The sequence below is a fragment of the Notolabrus celidotus genome, chromosome 16 (genome assembly GCF_009762535.1).
Source record: "Notolabrus celidotus isolate fNotCel1 chromosome 16, fNotCel1.pri, whole genome shotgun sequence".
NCBI classification, from domain to species: Eukaryota; Metazoa; Chordata; class Actinopteri; order Labriformes; family Labridae; genus Notolabrus; species Notolabrus celidotus.
The window spans coordinates 32,255,455-32,270,006 of NC_048287.1; the positions used below are offsets into that span (position 1 = coordinate 32,255,455).

General features: G+C 46.1%; 1 protein-coding gene across 1 annotated transcript in view; it reads left to right on the forward strand.

Moving 5' to 3' along the window:
- Positions 1-12,098, forward strand: part of LOC117828355 (glutamate receptor ionotropic, kainate 5-like) — a 69,516-nt gene extending 57,418 nt beyond the window's left edge. The window contains 4 exon segments of the mRNA XM_034705396.1: positions 594-848; positions 6,619-6,747; positions 10,498-10,619; positions 11,301-12,098. Of these exon segments, the coding sequence (XP_034561287.1) occupies positions 594-848; positions 6,619-6,747; positions 10,498-10,619; positions 11,301-12,098 (1,304 nt within the window).
- Positions 12,099-14,552: the final 2,454 nt, after the last annotated feature.

Consider the following 14,552-nt stretch of genomic DNA (forward strand, 5'->3'; position numbering starts at 1 on the left):
TGGAAATTAATTTAATGTTTTTATTATTTATATTACTTTAATATTTTTCTTTCTGTGTGTGTTTTATTATTATTGTATTTATTACATTTTTTACACTGTTTTTAAGTGTCTAATTATTTTTTAAAGTGTCTTATGGATTTTATTTTTATACTTTAATTTAATTTAGTATTAATTTTTATTCATTTAATATTCCTAAATCGTTTTTCTTTAATTGTGTCTTTAATTTTTTTTTTAAGTGTCTCTTGTGTTTTATTTTTTTACTTAAAATTTAATTAATTTTAACATTTTTTTATGTTCTGTGTTTTTGACCCATTTCATTTCACTCTGCAGCACTTTGGTGAACTTCATTTTTTAAATGTGTTGTAGAAATAACATGGATTGGATTGGAAGCTCAAACTTGGAGTTCTTCATGATATCTTAATTCATCACACAAAGTGTAGATCACTTTGACTTATCAGCCGAGCCTTCTGGGAGTTTTTAAAAAAGGAAATGAGACTTTCAAAAGTGAAGTTCCATCATGGCGGCAGCAGGAAGCAGGAAGACACTGCGGCTTAACTACGGTGTGCCAAAAGGGACAAAATAGCAATAATCAGTGTCAACTTCACCGCCTCTCTTCTTTCAGAACTCGCGGTACCAGACGTACCAGCGGATGTGGAACTACATGTACTCCAAGCAGCCGAGCGTGTTCGTGAAGAGCACCGAGGAGGGCATCGCCCGCGTCCTCAACTCCAAGTACGCCTTCCTGATGGAGAGCACCATGAACGAGTACTACCGCAGCCTCAACTGCAACCTCACGCAGATCGGGGGGCTGCTGGACACCAAGGGATACGGCATCGGCATGCCTCTGGGTGAGTCCACGTACAGACCAAGCTTTCAGGAATGAGACTCTTTGTACCTTTAAGTGTTTTAAACCCCAAAAACATAAAGAAAGGCAAGGCAGCTTTATTTGTATAGTGCATTTCATACATGAGGGCAACTCAATGTGCTTTACATTAAAACATTAAAATCATTGGAGACATTCAGACAGGCTTAAAAGAACAGAATTAAAAAGACAAATATAATAAAACAGGAAAGAAAAGGAGAATTAGAAATATATTAAAAATTACATTAAAATGTTAATTTAAAGTGAGTTAAAATAATCTAAGATAGGAAGGCAGTGGGAAATAAAAAGGTCTTAATCTTTGATTTTAAAGAGGTGAGGGTTGGAGCAGACCTGCAGCTTTCAGGGAGTGTGTTCCAGATATGTGGAGCATAATGACTAAACGCTGCTTCACCATGTTTCCTTCTGACTCTAGGGACTGAAAGCAGACCAGGACCTGATGACCTCAGAGGTCCAGGTGGTTCATAAAGTAGTAGCAGATCAGCCTAAACCATTCAGGTCTTTATAAACCATCAGCAGGATTTTAAAGTCTATTCTCTGACAGACAGGAAGCCAGTGTAGAGATCTAAGAACTGGACTGATGTGGTCTACTTTATTGGTCCTTGTTAGGACTCGAGCAGCAGCATTCTGTATGAGCTGCAGTCGCCTCATGGACTTTAGGGAGTCCTGTAAAGACCCCGTTACAGTAGTCTAGTCTGCTAAAGATAAATGCATGGAGGAGTTTTTCTGCATCCTGCTGAGACATGAGTCCTTTAATCCTTGATATATTCTGAAGGTGATAGTAGGCAGACTTTGTAATGGTCTTAATGTGGCTGCTGAAATGAAGGTCTGAGTCTAAGACTACACCAAGGTTTCTGGCTTGGTTTGAACATTTCATCTGTGATGATTGAAGCTGAGCAGTGACCTTTAACCTTTCTTCCTTGACTCCAAAGAAAGAAGACTCAAGAGAAGGTTTAATGAAGGAATGCATCAGCCAATCAGACTGCAGATCTAAAAATAACCAGTCTGCCTGGTTGTGTGTGTATGTGTGTGTGTGTGTGTGTGCAGTCTGAATGTGTGTGTTTTCATCCCGTCACTTATTGTCAGTGATATCTGGAAGCTGTGTCACGTCCTGCTCGCCTCTCTCTCTGCTGTTAACCGGGTCAGATTCTTTGTGCAGCTGCTCTTCCTGGAAAATTAAATCCACCCCGAGTCCAATTTGGCGTCGGCCCGCTCCCGCCGGCGTCTGGCCCGGCCTTCGCGGTCCGCCTCGGAGTTGTTTCTGGTGATAAGTGTTAGCGCATAGATTAGCATGGGTAATGTCGGAGGGAGGGGAGGAACAGATGCAGAGAGAGGAGAGGGAACAGCAGGAGGACGGAGGCTGAGAAATAAGATGAGTTTTTGGGGGGAACCGGGGCTGTCAGTCAACGTCCTGCTTAGTGATTAAAATAGAATCAGCAGAATCACCGCGGTGCCCCTGGTAACGCCGACTCTCCCGACTGACAGAGAGCGATTAGCATCAGCCGGAGACTCACAGCTGCTTTAAAGGCCGTCTGCTGTTTCTTTACTTTAACAAATCATTTCTACCTGAATCAAGATGTTCCTCAAACTCTGAGCTCTAATGAAAGTTACGTCGCCGTGTCGGCGAGTTCAGGAAGAAAACAACTCTCGATGCGTTGAATCAGAAAACACTTCTTTGGATTTAATTCGGCTTTCTGAGTAAAGTGCACTCACAAGCTTTCTTACCTGACTTCTGACTCCTCAGGTAACATCAGAACACTCAGCCTCACTGTCTTTAAAGTAAAGTCAACGCGTCTTAAACCTGCAGTCTGCAATCTTTATTTATAAAGCACCAAATCACAACAAACGTTCTCCTCAGACTCTCAACAGAGCCGCTCTAGACCGTCCTCTATCTTCTATTGTTAACAAAGACCCAACATCAAGACCGGATCAGATCCAGTCCCCTCTTCCAGACAGGACTCAGTCTGATCTCATCTTAATCCACCATGAGCAGAGCACTTTGCAGCATTTAGCAAGTTACAGTGGCAAGGACAAACTTCCTTTAACAGGCAGAAACCTCCAGCAGGACCAGACTCATGTTAGACACACATCTGCTGAGACCGTGTTGGAGAGAGGGATAGAGGGAGATGAAGAGAGAGAGAGATGATAGTGGGGAGACGGATAGTAGTAGTTGTAGCAGCTGGAGTCTGGACCACGTCCACAGCAGCAGAGATCCAGAGGAACCTACGAGACAAGGGAGCTCAGGGACTCCAGAAAGGTCTAAGAAAAGAGAGAAGAGAGGGAGACCAGAAGAAAGAAAAAGAGGAGAAGAAATGGTGAAGGAATGACAGAAGGAAAGCAGGGGATAAGAAAAGGAGACATAAAGGATGAAGAAACATGGAAAGAACAAAGACAGAAACAAAGACAGCAGGAAAGAAGGAATGGAAGGAAAAGGGAATGAAGGAGAGAAAGAAAGAACAGAAAAGAAAGAAAAAGAAAGAAAGACAGAAAGACAGAAAGAAGGAGTGAAAGAAAGAAGAACAGAAAGGAAAGTGGAAAAGAAAGACAGAAACAGAGAACAAAAAAATAAGAAAGGAAGGAAGGAAAAAAAGGAGAGACAGAAGGAATGAAAGGAAAAAGGAACAAAAGAGAGAGAAACAAACAAACAAACAAAGAAAGAAAGAAAGAAAGAAAGAAAGAAAGAAAGAAAGAAAGAAAGAAAGAAAGAAAGAAGGAAAGGATGAATAACAGACCCCAAAAAGGAATCTACAGCAGAGATACAGAGGAACCTACGAGACAAGGGAGCTCAGGGACTCCAGGTCGGTCTATGGTTAGTAACTTTAATGGGACAGGAAGAGTTAAAGTGAGAGACAGGCAGAGAGAGGAGAGAGAGGGAAAGACAGGATCCCAGTGTGTCAGTCTAAGCCTATAGCAGCATAACTAAGACCTGGTCCAAGCCTGATCCAGCTCTAACTATAAGCTTTATCAAAAAGGAAAGTTTGAAGCCTACTCTTAAAAGTAGAGAGGGTGTCTGCCTCCCGGACCCTGACTGGTAGATGATTCCAAAGGAGAGGGGCCTGATAACTGAAGGCTCTACCTCCCATACTACTTTTAGAGACTTTAGGTACGATGAGCAGGCCTGCATGTTGGAGCGTAGTGTTCTAGAGGGGTAATAGGGCACCTGAGACGTCACCCTAAGTGGGTCATCGTCTTGGAAACTCTCCAGATGAGCTGTTTGACTTCTAAGGGAGAAGTTGGGTTTTTTTTTTAAAGTGCACAAACCGATTCTATATCAGCACAAAGAAAAGAGAGTCAGAGGGTGACGGATGAATGGGGCCGTATCTGTAAAATATGGAGGATCTAACGAGTAAAAGTGTCATCACTTCATGGCAGACTTATCTCCCCGCTGTCCGTCACTCTGTGAAAGTCATCGTCACTTTTTAATGGAATAAGAAAGAAGACGAATGGAGCGGAGGACGGGGACGCAGTCAGGGTGAAAGCTTCATAATTTACAGAGGCAGCGGACAAAATATTAATGACAGGTATCATAAAATAAAACACAGACTTCAAAATGAGTTGAATCCTCAGCTGCAGCGGGCGTTACAATCTAACACAGAGGCCTGACGTTAGCAAACATTTAGTCCTCTGAGAAGTTCTCGTTCACTTTGTTCCACGATGCAAACTTAGATGTAATGAACAAAACTGCATCCTTCTCTCCTCTGGCTTCCTCTGCGTTTTAGATTTTGAGATTTTACTGACCACTTGACCACTTTGTAAACATTTGCTTTTAAAGGTGCTTTATAAATAAAGTTATTATTATTATTATTATTATTATAAAACATCTGTAGAGAGCTAGCTAAGAGCTACAAGATCCACTGGGTAGGTGAGAATCTGCCGTTGTTACACACTTCTGTATTTATGTCATGACACAGCAGAACAAAGAGCCTCTGATAAACATCATGCATGTTTGATTTGTCTAAAAGATGCGTCTCTCTCTCTTCCTGGACTCTGTGAATATTCCTCAGTTTATCTGCTCATCCTCTCCCCGAGAGGAAGAAGTGTCTCTAAAAAACCCGGAGAGCGTCAGAGAGCACGGTGCGTCTGTTAGCACAGCTCAACATGTTTCACAAAGCAGAGGTGAGCAGGTGAACCCCGGCTTTCTCCTCCCATAGAAGCTCTGAACACAGGAGCTGAATGTGCCGCTCTTCTTTACCTTGAAGCACGGAGGAAAGAGGCTTTATGAAATATTGATGAATAAAAAGGTTCAGAGTCTTCCTGCAGAGGAGGTGTCTGACTTTACTGCTCCTTCAATAGCTTCTCTGTCAGAACATGGTTCACTTTTAAACTCAGCATTGATCAGTTTGTTGTGTCAGAAGATGGGAGGCAGGAACCCACTGAAGGCCTGATTGGATGCTTCTCGTGAGGTCACCATCAGAACCAGCAAGAAGCTATATCTGCAGTAAAGGTGCTTTTCCACAGCAGGAACCAGGGTCTAAATTTAGTACTTTTCACAGTCAAAACAACCATTTAGTTCCTGAAAGATTAGTTCCTGGTGGAAAAGCACCTTTTAGGTGTTTTTCAACAGCGGGAACTTTACCCCATAACTATGTGCTTTTCGACTGCATGAACTAGGGTCTAACTTAAGTTCCTGAGTAGTTAGTCTCCCCCCCTGAAAAGCCCCTGCTTCCGGGATAGTTATTTTCAGATGTCCAAGAACTTTTGGGGGGCAGGGCCTGCAAGCTGCAGGTTTCTGATTGGCCTGATTAGCTAAGTCCTCCCAGAACTTCAGCCAGCGTTCGAAACGCAGACTACAATAGGGCCACAGGAACCATTTAGTTCCTGAAAGAGTAGTTCCTGGTAGAAAAGCACCTTTTAGGTGTTTTTCGACAGCAGGAACTTTACCCCGGAACTATGTGCTCTTCGACTGCAGGAACCAGAGCCTAAATTTACTTAGTCTGTAGTTAATCTCCCCTTGAAAAGCACCTTCTTGGGGGGTAATATTTTTTAATCAAGTCCTGGAACTTTGGGGGGCGGGGCCTGCAATGCTGAACGAGTACCCTCAGTGTTTTCATCTCACCCTCCGTCCACAATACCATCACACACACCTGTGATTCACTTGGTTTAATAACTCCCGAACCTCGGTCTTCTCTGAGCCTGATAGTGTGAATGCGTCTCCAGTTAAGAGGGTCGCTCTTTAGACTGGAACACCGGTCCATCTCTGACATGAAACGTCTCTGCTACTCGCACTTGTCTCCTTTCAAGAGTTGCAATAAAGCACGATCAAAAGCAGCACAATAGTAATCTCCCTCATGCTAACAGGCTAACTGTGGTGTCACATGTGATGATACCTGCCTGTCCGTCTGCATTTTGTTCCTGGAACAATAGTTCTGGGAGCCTAAAACCTCTGGTGGAAAAGCACCTTGTGGCTCTTTTTTGGGAGCTCTCTGCCCTCCCATGTGTTTACGTGGAATGCAAAAGCCTGTTGTGGGGAGAGCACACCTCCCCTCTCTTTCATGTGCATACATGAGAAAGCAAGGTGTGGAGAGCAGAGCAGAGCGAGCATCAGTGATGATACGTATGACACTGGTAAAATCAGACACAGCATCCAAGTGTTGTTTTTTACTCTGATTTGAGCTGCTTTAAGGTCAGACAGGTCCTCATACTTCAGTGTGCTCAGCCTGATGAAGAGTGGGTCTGTTAGTTCTCTGTAAGTGGTTCAGAGAGACGATGAGTGACTCCTTCTTCTCCTTCCTCTTTAGGCTCCCCGTTCAGAGACGAGATCACTCTGGGGATCCTACAGCTGCAGGAGAACAACAGGCTGGAGATCCTGAAGAGACGCTGGTGGGAGGGAGGACAGTGTCCCAAAGAGGAGGACCACCGGGCCAAAGGTGGGTGACACGGACCAACAGACAGATTATGTAAATGACAACAGAATCAGTCTCCTCACGTCTGAAAAGAAAGAAACATTAGATTTGTCAGGGTGCTGTTGAGCCACTTTGCCACACCCATCTACAGAAACCATATCCCCCGTAGATCCCCTCCACCTCTGCAGAGCTGCAAAGCGTCGTGAGTTTTGGTAAAGCACTGAGGGTGAATCATAATAACGCCTCACATCGAAGAGGACCACACGGCGCGAGGAGCCCAAACAACAGTGAACTGTACAGAAATGCAGTGCTGTTCTGCCACCTGGTGGCTGTGATGTGACACTACAACACATTGGAAACCCTGTCAGTGCATAGAGGAGATAGACAAGGTTTATATTGAGCCAACTACTACAATCAGATGATGTCATAATTCTTTACTCTTACAGCCTCCTACTTAATTTAATTTTTTATATTTATTTACATTTTTTTGCACGAAGAAGTTCATGTTTAAGATAAGATAAGAGATTCCTTTATTCGCCCCACAACGGGGAAATTCATGGAGTTACAGCAGCAAACAAAAAGAGGAATTTCATCAAGAATATATATAGAAAAGAAATGTCCATCAGAGACGACAGCTTGGCCATAATCCTCCTCCACAGGGTCCAGGACTGAGCTGGCCTTCTTCCCCAGTTAGTCCAGTCTGGCTCTCCTGTATCCTGTCCGCCCACAGCAGGTGAAATCCTTCCAATGTGGCGTTGGTGTTAGCTCTGTTAGCATGATGCTACTCTGGTGCTGGGTTAGCTGGTCCACCTTATCGTAGATAGATCTTACAGTCCCCATAACGGTGGGTGGAAGGACAGGTCCATGTGGTCTTTTCTTAGCTTGCACCTCAGTACCAGCACGTCGTCCTCGCCTCCTTCTCCTCAGCTCACAGGGAACATCGGGCCTAGCATCGTTTAGCATCGACATGCTACGAGCTAGCTGCAAACAGCTGATCTCGTATGTAAACAATGTTACCATGGATACACGCAGGATCTCCGGACACACACAGGAACAAAAACAGTTAAAACACCCCTGCAGACGTAGTCAGTTTGGTGTCCATGGCCAACAAATGAGTCCTTAAAGTCCTGACAGACGAAGAAATACAAAGAGAACTAAACACATAGAAGAACAACCAAGAGAGAGCTGCTGCAACAAGCAGACACTTGAGCGGCGCTAAGCAACGGGAAAAAAAAGATGATCGGATAAATTATCGGATTTATGATCGGAACTAGCTTTCTAATTGAATTGACCAATTGGAACCGGTTCTAAGTTGGATCTGGTTTTCGACTCCCATCCCTGCTGGTTACCGAGTCTTCTTCTGCTGCTTCTTCTTCCTTCTTCAACCAGCAGGAAGAACCAGGACTCATGCTTATATGTAGCAGAGCATCATTATGAAATGAATCTATAAAGGGGGTTCTATTTGTTACCCTGGTGTATTGCCACAGCTCTAAAGCACCGAGCTGAAAAACAGAAAGGTTTTCTTCTTTGAGTTATTTCTGTTCTTTCATTTTCCACTCGTTTTAAGTTGAAGGTGTGAAACTCCAACACAGAATCATTTCATCACCCGACACGTCACGTCTCTCTCTCCCCGTCTGCCTTTCATCGACATCAATCAGGACGGCCGACTCTCTCGTCCCTGGATGTTTCCAGTATTGACCCGTGTTTGTTTTCCTTCCTGTGTGTAACGAGATGAGACGCTTTGTGTTCATCGACTGTCTCGCTCACATCGTGTTTTTAGGAGCCGATCATTACGGGAATGTGAGTCCTGCCTGAGCATCGATCAGCTGCTCTCTGTCATCTCTTCCTACAGCTTTCTCTGGTTCCCAGAGCACGGGGGAAATAAGGTCACACAGTACAATTATCTCTGTGTGTGTGTGTGTGTGTGTGTGTGTGTGAGAGAGAGAGATAGAGAGTGTGTGAGAGAGAGAGTGTGTGTGTGTGAAGTCTGAGAAAATCAAGCCATTAAGATCCCGTTAAGACCCATTAAGGCTAATCAAGTGTCTCTTTGTTGCTGATTGCGTAGTATAGCTACTCTGTGTTTTCTGTGTGTGTGTGTGTGTGTGTGTGTGTGTGTGTGTGTGTGTGTGTGTACTTTTCTCCCAGCCCTGTATGTCCTTGTAAAGACAGAAAGAAAGTAAGGAGTAAAGTGTGTTGTATAAAGAGACACTGCAGTCGTTGTCCTGAGGTCATGTGTTACCTGCGTGTGTGTGTGTGTGTGTGTGTGTGTGTGTGTGTGTGTGTGTGTGTGTGTGTGTGTGTGTGTTTGTGTGTGTGTGTTAGTGTTATAGAGACCCTATCTTGTTTGTATGTGTGTGTACTTTTCAAAAGAAGAAGCTGTGATTCTCTTGATTTAGCAGCTTGTAACAGTAGTCTTCTCTCAGCCCACCGTGAATGCGTCTCTCCTCCCGGTGTTCCGCTTTTAAAAGTGACCCTGTAAACTGGAGACCTTCAGCTGAACGTGTCAGTGTTTGTGTTGATTCATTCATTGCTTTTTCCATGTTTTTAACGGCATGCACAACATTTTCACTTCTTTTCATGTTTTTCGGCTTTTGGAGCACAATTTCAAGTTTGAGGAAAATTTATTTTTTCGACATGGTCAACTTTTTTGTCCATTTCTTTTCTTTCAAAAAAAAATTTGGTCAAAAAAAAAATGTGGTCAAATTTTTTTTTGTCAAAACATTTTTGGGGAAATTTTTTTTTTGGTCAAAATTCTGTTTTGTCAAACTTTTTTTTTTTCAATTTTTTGTTCAAAATTTTTTTTCAAAGTTTTTATTTGTTCTATCTTTTTTGTATGTGTGTGTACTTTTCAAAAGAAGAAGCTGTGATTCTCTTGATTTAGCAGCTTGTAACAGTAGTCTTCTCTCAGCCCACCGTGAATGCGTCCCTCCCAGTGTTCCGGTTTTAAAAGTGACCCTGTAAACTGGAGACCTTCAGCTGAACGTGTCAGTGTTTGTGGAGTTTACACAGCTGTTGAAACACAGAGGGAGTTCCTGGGAATGCAAACTAGTTTAGTTTTTATTAAGATTTCGAAATATCCTCATCAGATATTTAATGATGGTCTAAAGACGTTTATGAGGGATGCATCCGGCTGAGAGTCTCCAGTTAACAGGGTCGCCGTTTAAACCAAAACACCGGCCGATCTCTGCGATCACGGCTTTTTGAGTTCAAAAGGATTTTAAAGCCGTGTTGAAACGTCTTTGCTACTCGCGCTTATCTCCTCTCACGTGTTGATTCAGTGAATCCATCTGTGATGAAATATAGCACCATCTAAAACAGACCAGCTGAGTCTCTTCATGCTAACAGGCTAACTGTTGTGTTGCTCAGAATGATACCTGCCTGTCCGTCTGCTTCTATGGTGTCATCTGTGATGAATGGCATTCCTCTTTGTGTTACTGCCCTCTACTGGTCTGGTGGTGTAATGCATTTACTTTTTGTTCTCCATACGTCACTGGCCTGATTTACACAATCTACCCAGGACTTCAGCCCGCGGTCGAAACACAGACAACAATGGGGGACCAGGAACCTTTTAGTTCAGGGTGAAGTAGTTCTGGGGCCTAAAAGACCCCGGGACTCTTGGTCCAAATGCACCTTATGGAGATTGACTCATTTTTGGGGACAGCCTCTAGTGGACGCTCCAGGAACTGCACTTTTTGGGACTTTTTTAATCATTTGTTAGACCCTGACTCAAACTTCCTCTGCTCTCTTTCGACCTCCGTCTCTCTCGTTCCTCAGGTCTCGGTATGGAGAACATCGGAGGGATCTTTGTGGTCCTGATCTGCGGCCTCATCATCGCCGTCTTCGTGGCCATCATGGAGTTTGTGTGGTCGACGCGCCGCACCGCAGAGACGGACGAGGTAAACCCACATCATCATCCTCCTCCTCCTCCTCTTCCTCTCTCGTCCTCCTCCTCCTGCCCCGCCCCCGGCCTCAGCCTCAGCTCAAACTCCTCAGTAGGTCATCCGCCTGTGCGTGTGCTTGTGCGTGTGTGTGTGTGCGTGTGTGTGTGTGTGAGTGTGTGTGTGTCAGAGTGTGTGACAGCCGATGATCAGAATGTGTTTAACTCAAGCTTTCACCCTTTCAGACTCCATTACTGAACTCATGATGTTTAGGTTGCATGCAGAGGAGAGACTGGAGTGTTCAGGTATCTGTTCTCTCCTGCAGTACCTCTTCCTTCCACCAGGCTCTTGACTTTAAGCTTTCGTGTTTCAGGAGAACTTTGGTTTGTTTTTATTTTGCTGATGAGACAATAATGCATGAAAGAGAAAGTTCCTCTGTCTCTCCTCGAGTAAATGTTGTGACATGATGAGAGTGACGCATGAAACCAAGACAGGAAGTCGACTAAAGGAAAGAAACGCCAAGTCTTTAAAAATTGTCGCCATGTTTTCTGACATCAGTCTGATGCTGTGATTAGACTCTCTCTCTCTCTCTCTCCCTCTCTCTATCTCTCTTTCTCTCTCTCTCCCTCTCTCTCCCGCTCTCTCTCTCTCCCTCTCTCTCTCTCTCTCTCTCTCTCTCTCCCCCTCTCTCTCTCTCAGGTCTCTGTCTGTCAGGAGATGCTCACAGAGTTCAGGAACGCCGTCTCCTGTAAGAAAAGTTCTCGTTCTCGTCGCCGCCGCCCTCTGAGCAGCGCCGGGGGCGGAGTCCTGCGCCACCCGTCCCGCCTGGCTCTGGCGGCGCCTCGTCCGATCCGCCTGGTCCGCGACATGCGCCTCAGCAATGGTAAACTGTACAGCGGTGCCGGTCCTCTAACGGGGGGGCCACCGGGGCTGGGACTGGGAGGAGTCCCTGATCTGGGCCCGGGGCCACAGAGGCTCTTGGAGGACCCGCTTGGCGCCAACGCCACCAACAATCCAGCCCTGGTGGCTCCGCCCGCGCCGCCACGCAGCTTCCTGCAGGCCTGCAGCCACGTGAGGATCTGTCAGGAGTGCCGGCGGATCCAGAGCCTTCGACCCGCCACCCTCACCCCGCCTCCTCCTCCTCCTCCCTCCTCGTCCTCCTCCGCCTCTTCCTGCTCGAGGATCCCTCCATCCGCACCGGCGCCAGGTCACCATCCACGCCACGACCCTCACCACCACCTCCACTACCACCTAGGCTCCATGTCGCTGCCCCGCCTCCCGCCGCCGCCGCCTCCAATCCCAGCAGACAGAGCCGACAGCGACGGAGGGGGAGGCGGAGGCGGAGGTGGAGGCGGAGGCGGAGGGGGAGGGGGAGGGGGAGGGGCGAGGAGTCCACGGCGGTGTAACGCCAAACCGCCACCGCCACCTCGGCCGGTCCCTCCTCCAAAGACACCAACACGCCCGCCCACAGACTTACTGGGGGGGCACGACTGTTAGGGCGGTCATCAGAGGGGTCAAAGGTCGTGGCTTTAAAACTCTGTTAACTCTTTGACCCTGAAGATGAACTGGATCAGTGGGGGGGGGGGGCGACCATGTGACCCGTTCACAGGGTCGCTCATAAAAACACTGTTTCAGTGGATCCAACCGCTCGCAATGAAACGCTACGTGTCGGAAATACGGTGACGGACAAACAGGAAGTGACTTCTATCGGACGCCATCGCCGCTCCTGCATCGATCCTGCCTCGGCCAATCAGCTGGCTCCGTTCCAAGCGAGGAGGAGGAGGAGGAGGAGGAGGAGGAGGAGCCGAGAGACGGACTGTTTATCAGCACTGATGTTTTACTGTTTGAATACTGAACCAGCTGTTTGTATAGAAGGCAACCTACACACACACACACACACACACACACACACACACACACACACACACACACACACACACACACACACACATACACACATATGGTAGCAGAGCAGCTGTACAGTTATCACCTGTCAATCATTTGGATGTCTCTGGAGTCAAAGTGCAGGGTGTCCTTTTTTATTCACACACACACACACACACACACGCACACACACATGCACAAACACACACACACACACACACACACACACACAAACACACGCACGCACACACTTGGAGGGCAAACTAGAAACAAAACGCATTTCTGATTGTACTTTCCTTCCTGTTGGAGCGTCCGATCTGAGCATCTTGTGTTTCTTTAGTTTTATAGCTTTTTTATTTTGTGTTTGTTTGTTTGTTTGTTTGTTTGTTTGTTTGTTTGTTTGTTTGTTTGGACACTTATCCGTTAATGAAACAGGAAGTTATCTCCACCTTTGAGCCAACACTAGTGCTGATGTTGATTCCACATGTTGTTGATTTACAGAGCCGTGCCTGGAGGTCATGTTTTTAATATTTCTGGACTCTGTTTGAAACTGTGCAGAAACGTTCCAAACCAGCAGACAAAGACTTTCAAATCAAATCAAAACAACGAGCGTGAGTGTGTGTGTGTGTGTGTGTGTGTGTGTGTGTGTGTGTGTGTGTGTGTGTGTGTGTGTGTGTGTGTGTTCCATGGTTTCGTCTGCCGTCTCTCTCTCTTGTTTTCTGCTCCTCCCTCAGATTCGTACCAGCAGACGTTCGGCGGGACACAGACAGTCGATGATGATGATGTTTCTCCTGTTCGTTGTTTTCTGTGATGATGACAACGCCTCTGTTGTTCATGATTATTGATGATTATGACCCCGCTGTTCATGATTATTGATGAGGATGATTCTATCGTTCATTATTATTGATACTGACGTGTGGGCGACTGAAGGAGGGGGAACCGGCCCTCTGATGTTGAATATATAGACACACGTTTGGAATAAAAAAAACAGTCAATGTAACAAAAACACTGATGTTTGAGTTTTATTGATTTCTTCTTCAACAAACATGTGAGAGGAGAGCTTCTGTTCTCTGAAGGTGCACAGGTGTGTCCAGGTGAGAGGAAAGCTTCTGTTCTCTAAAGGTGCACAAGTGAGTCCAGGTGAGAGCTTCTGTTCTCTAAAGGTGCACAGGTGAGTCCAGGTGAGAGCTTCTGTTCTCTAAAGGTGCACAGGTGTGTCCAGGAGAGCTTCTGTTCTCTAAAGGTGCACAGGTGAGTCCAGGTGAGAGGACAGCTTCTGTTCTCTAAAAGGAGCACAGGTGAGTCCAGGTGAGAGGACAGCTTCTGTTCTCTAAAGGTGCACAAGTGAGTCCAGGTGAGGTGAAAGCTTCTGTTCTCTAAAGGTGCACAGGTGAGTCCCGGTGAGAGGAGAGCTTCTGTTCTCTAAAGGTGCACAGGTGTGTCCAGGTGAGAGGACAGCTTCTGTTCTCTAAAGGTGCACAGGTGAGTCCAGGTGAGAGGAGAGCTTCTGTTCTCTAAAGGTGCACAGGTGAGTCCAGGTGAGAGGAGAGCTTCTGTTCTCTAAAGGTGCACAGGTGAGTCCAGGTGAGAGGACAGCTTCTGTTCCCTAAAGGTGCACAGGTGAGTCCAGGTAGGAGGAGAGCTTCTGTTCTCTAAAGGTGCACAGGTGAGTCCAGGTGGGGTGAGAGCTTCTGTTCTCTAAAGGTGCACAGGTGAGTCCAGGTGAGGTGAGAGCTTCTGTTCTCTAAAGGTGCACAGGTGAGTCCAGGTGGGGTGAGAGCTTCTGTTCTCTAAAGGTGCACAGGTGAGTCCAGGTGAGGTGAGAGCTTCTGGTCTCTAAAGGTGCACAGGTGAGTCCAGGTGAGAGGAGAGCTTCTGTTCTCTAAAGGTGCACAGGTGTGTCCAGGTGAGAGGAGAGCTTCTGTTCTCTAAAGGTGCACAGGTGAGTCCAGGTGAGAGGAGAGCTTCTGTTCTCTAAAGGTGCACAGGTGAGTCCAGGTGAGAGGACAGCTTCTGTTATCTTAAGGTGCACAGGTGAGTCCAGGTGAGAGGACAGCTTCTGTTCTC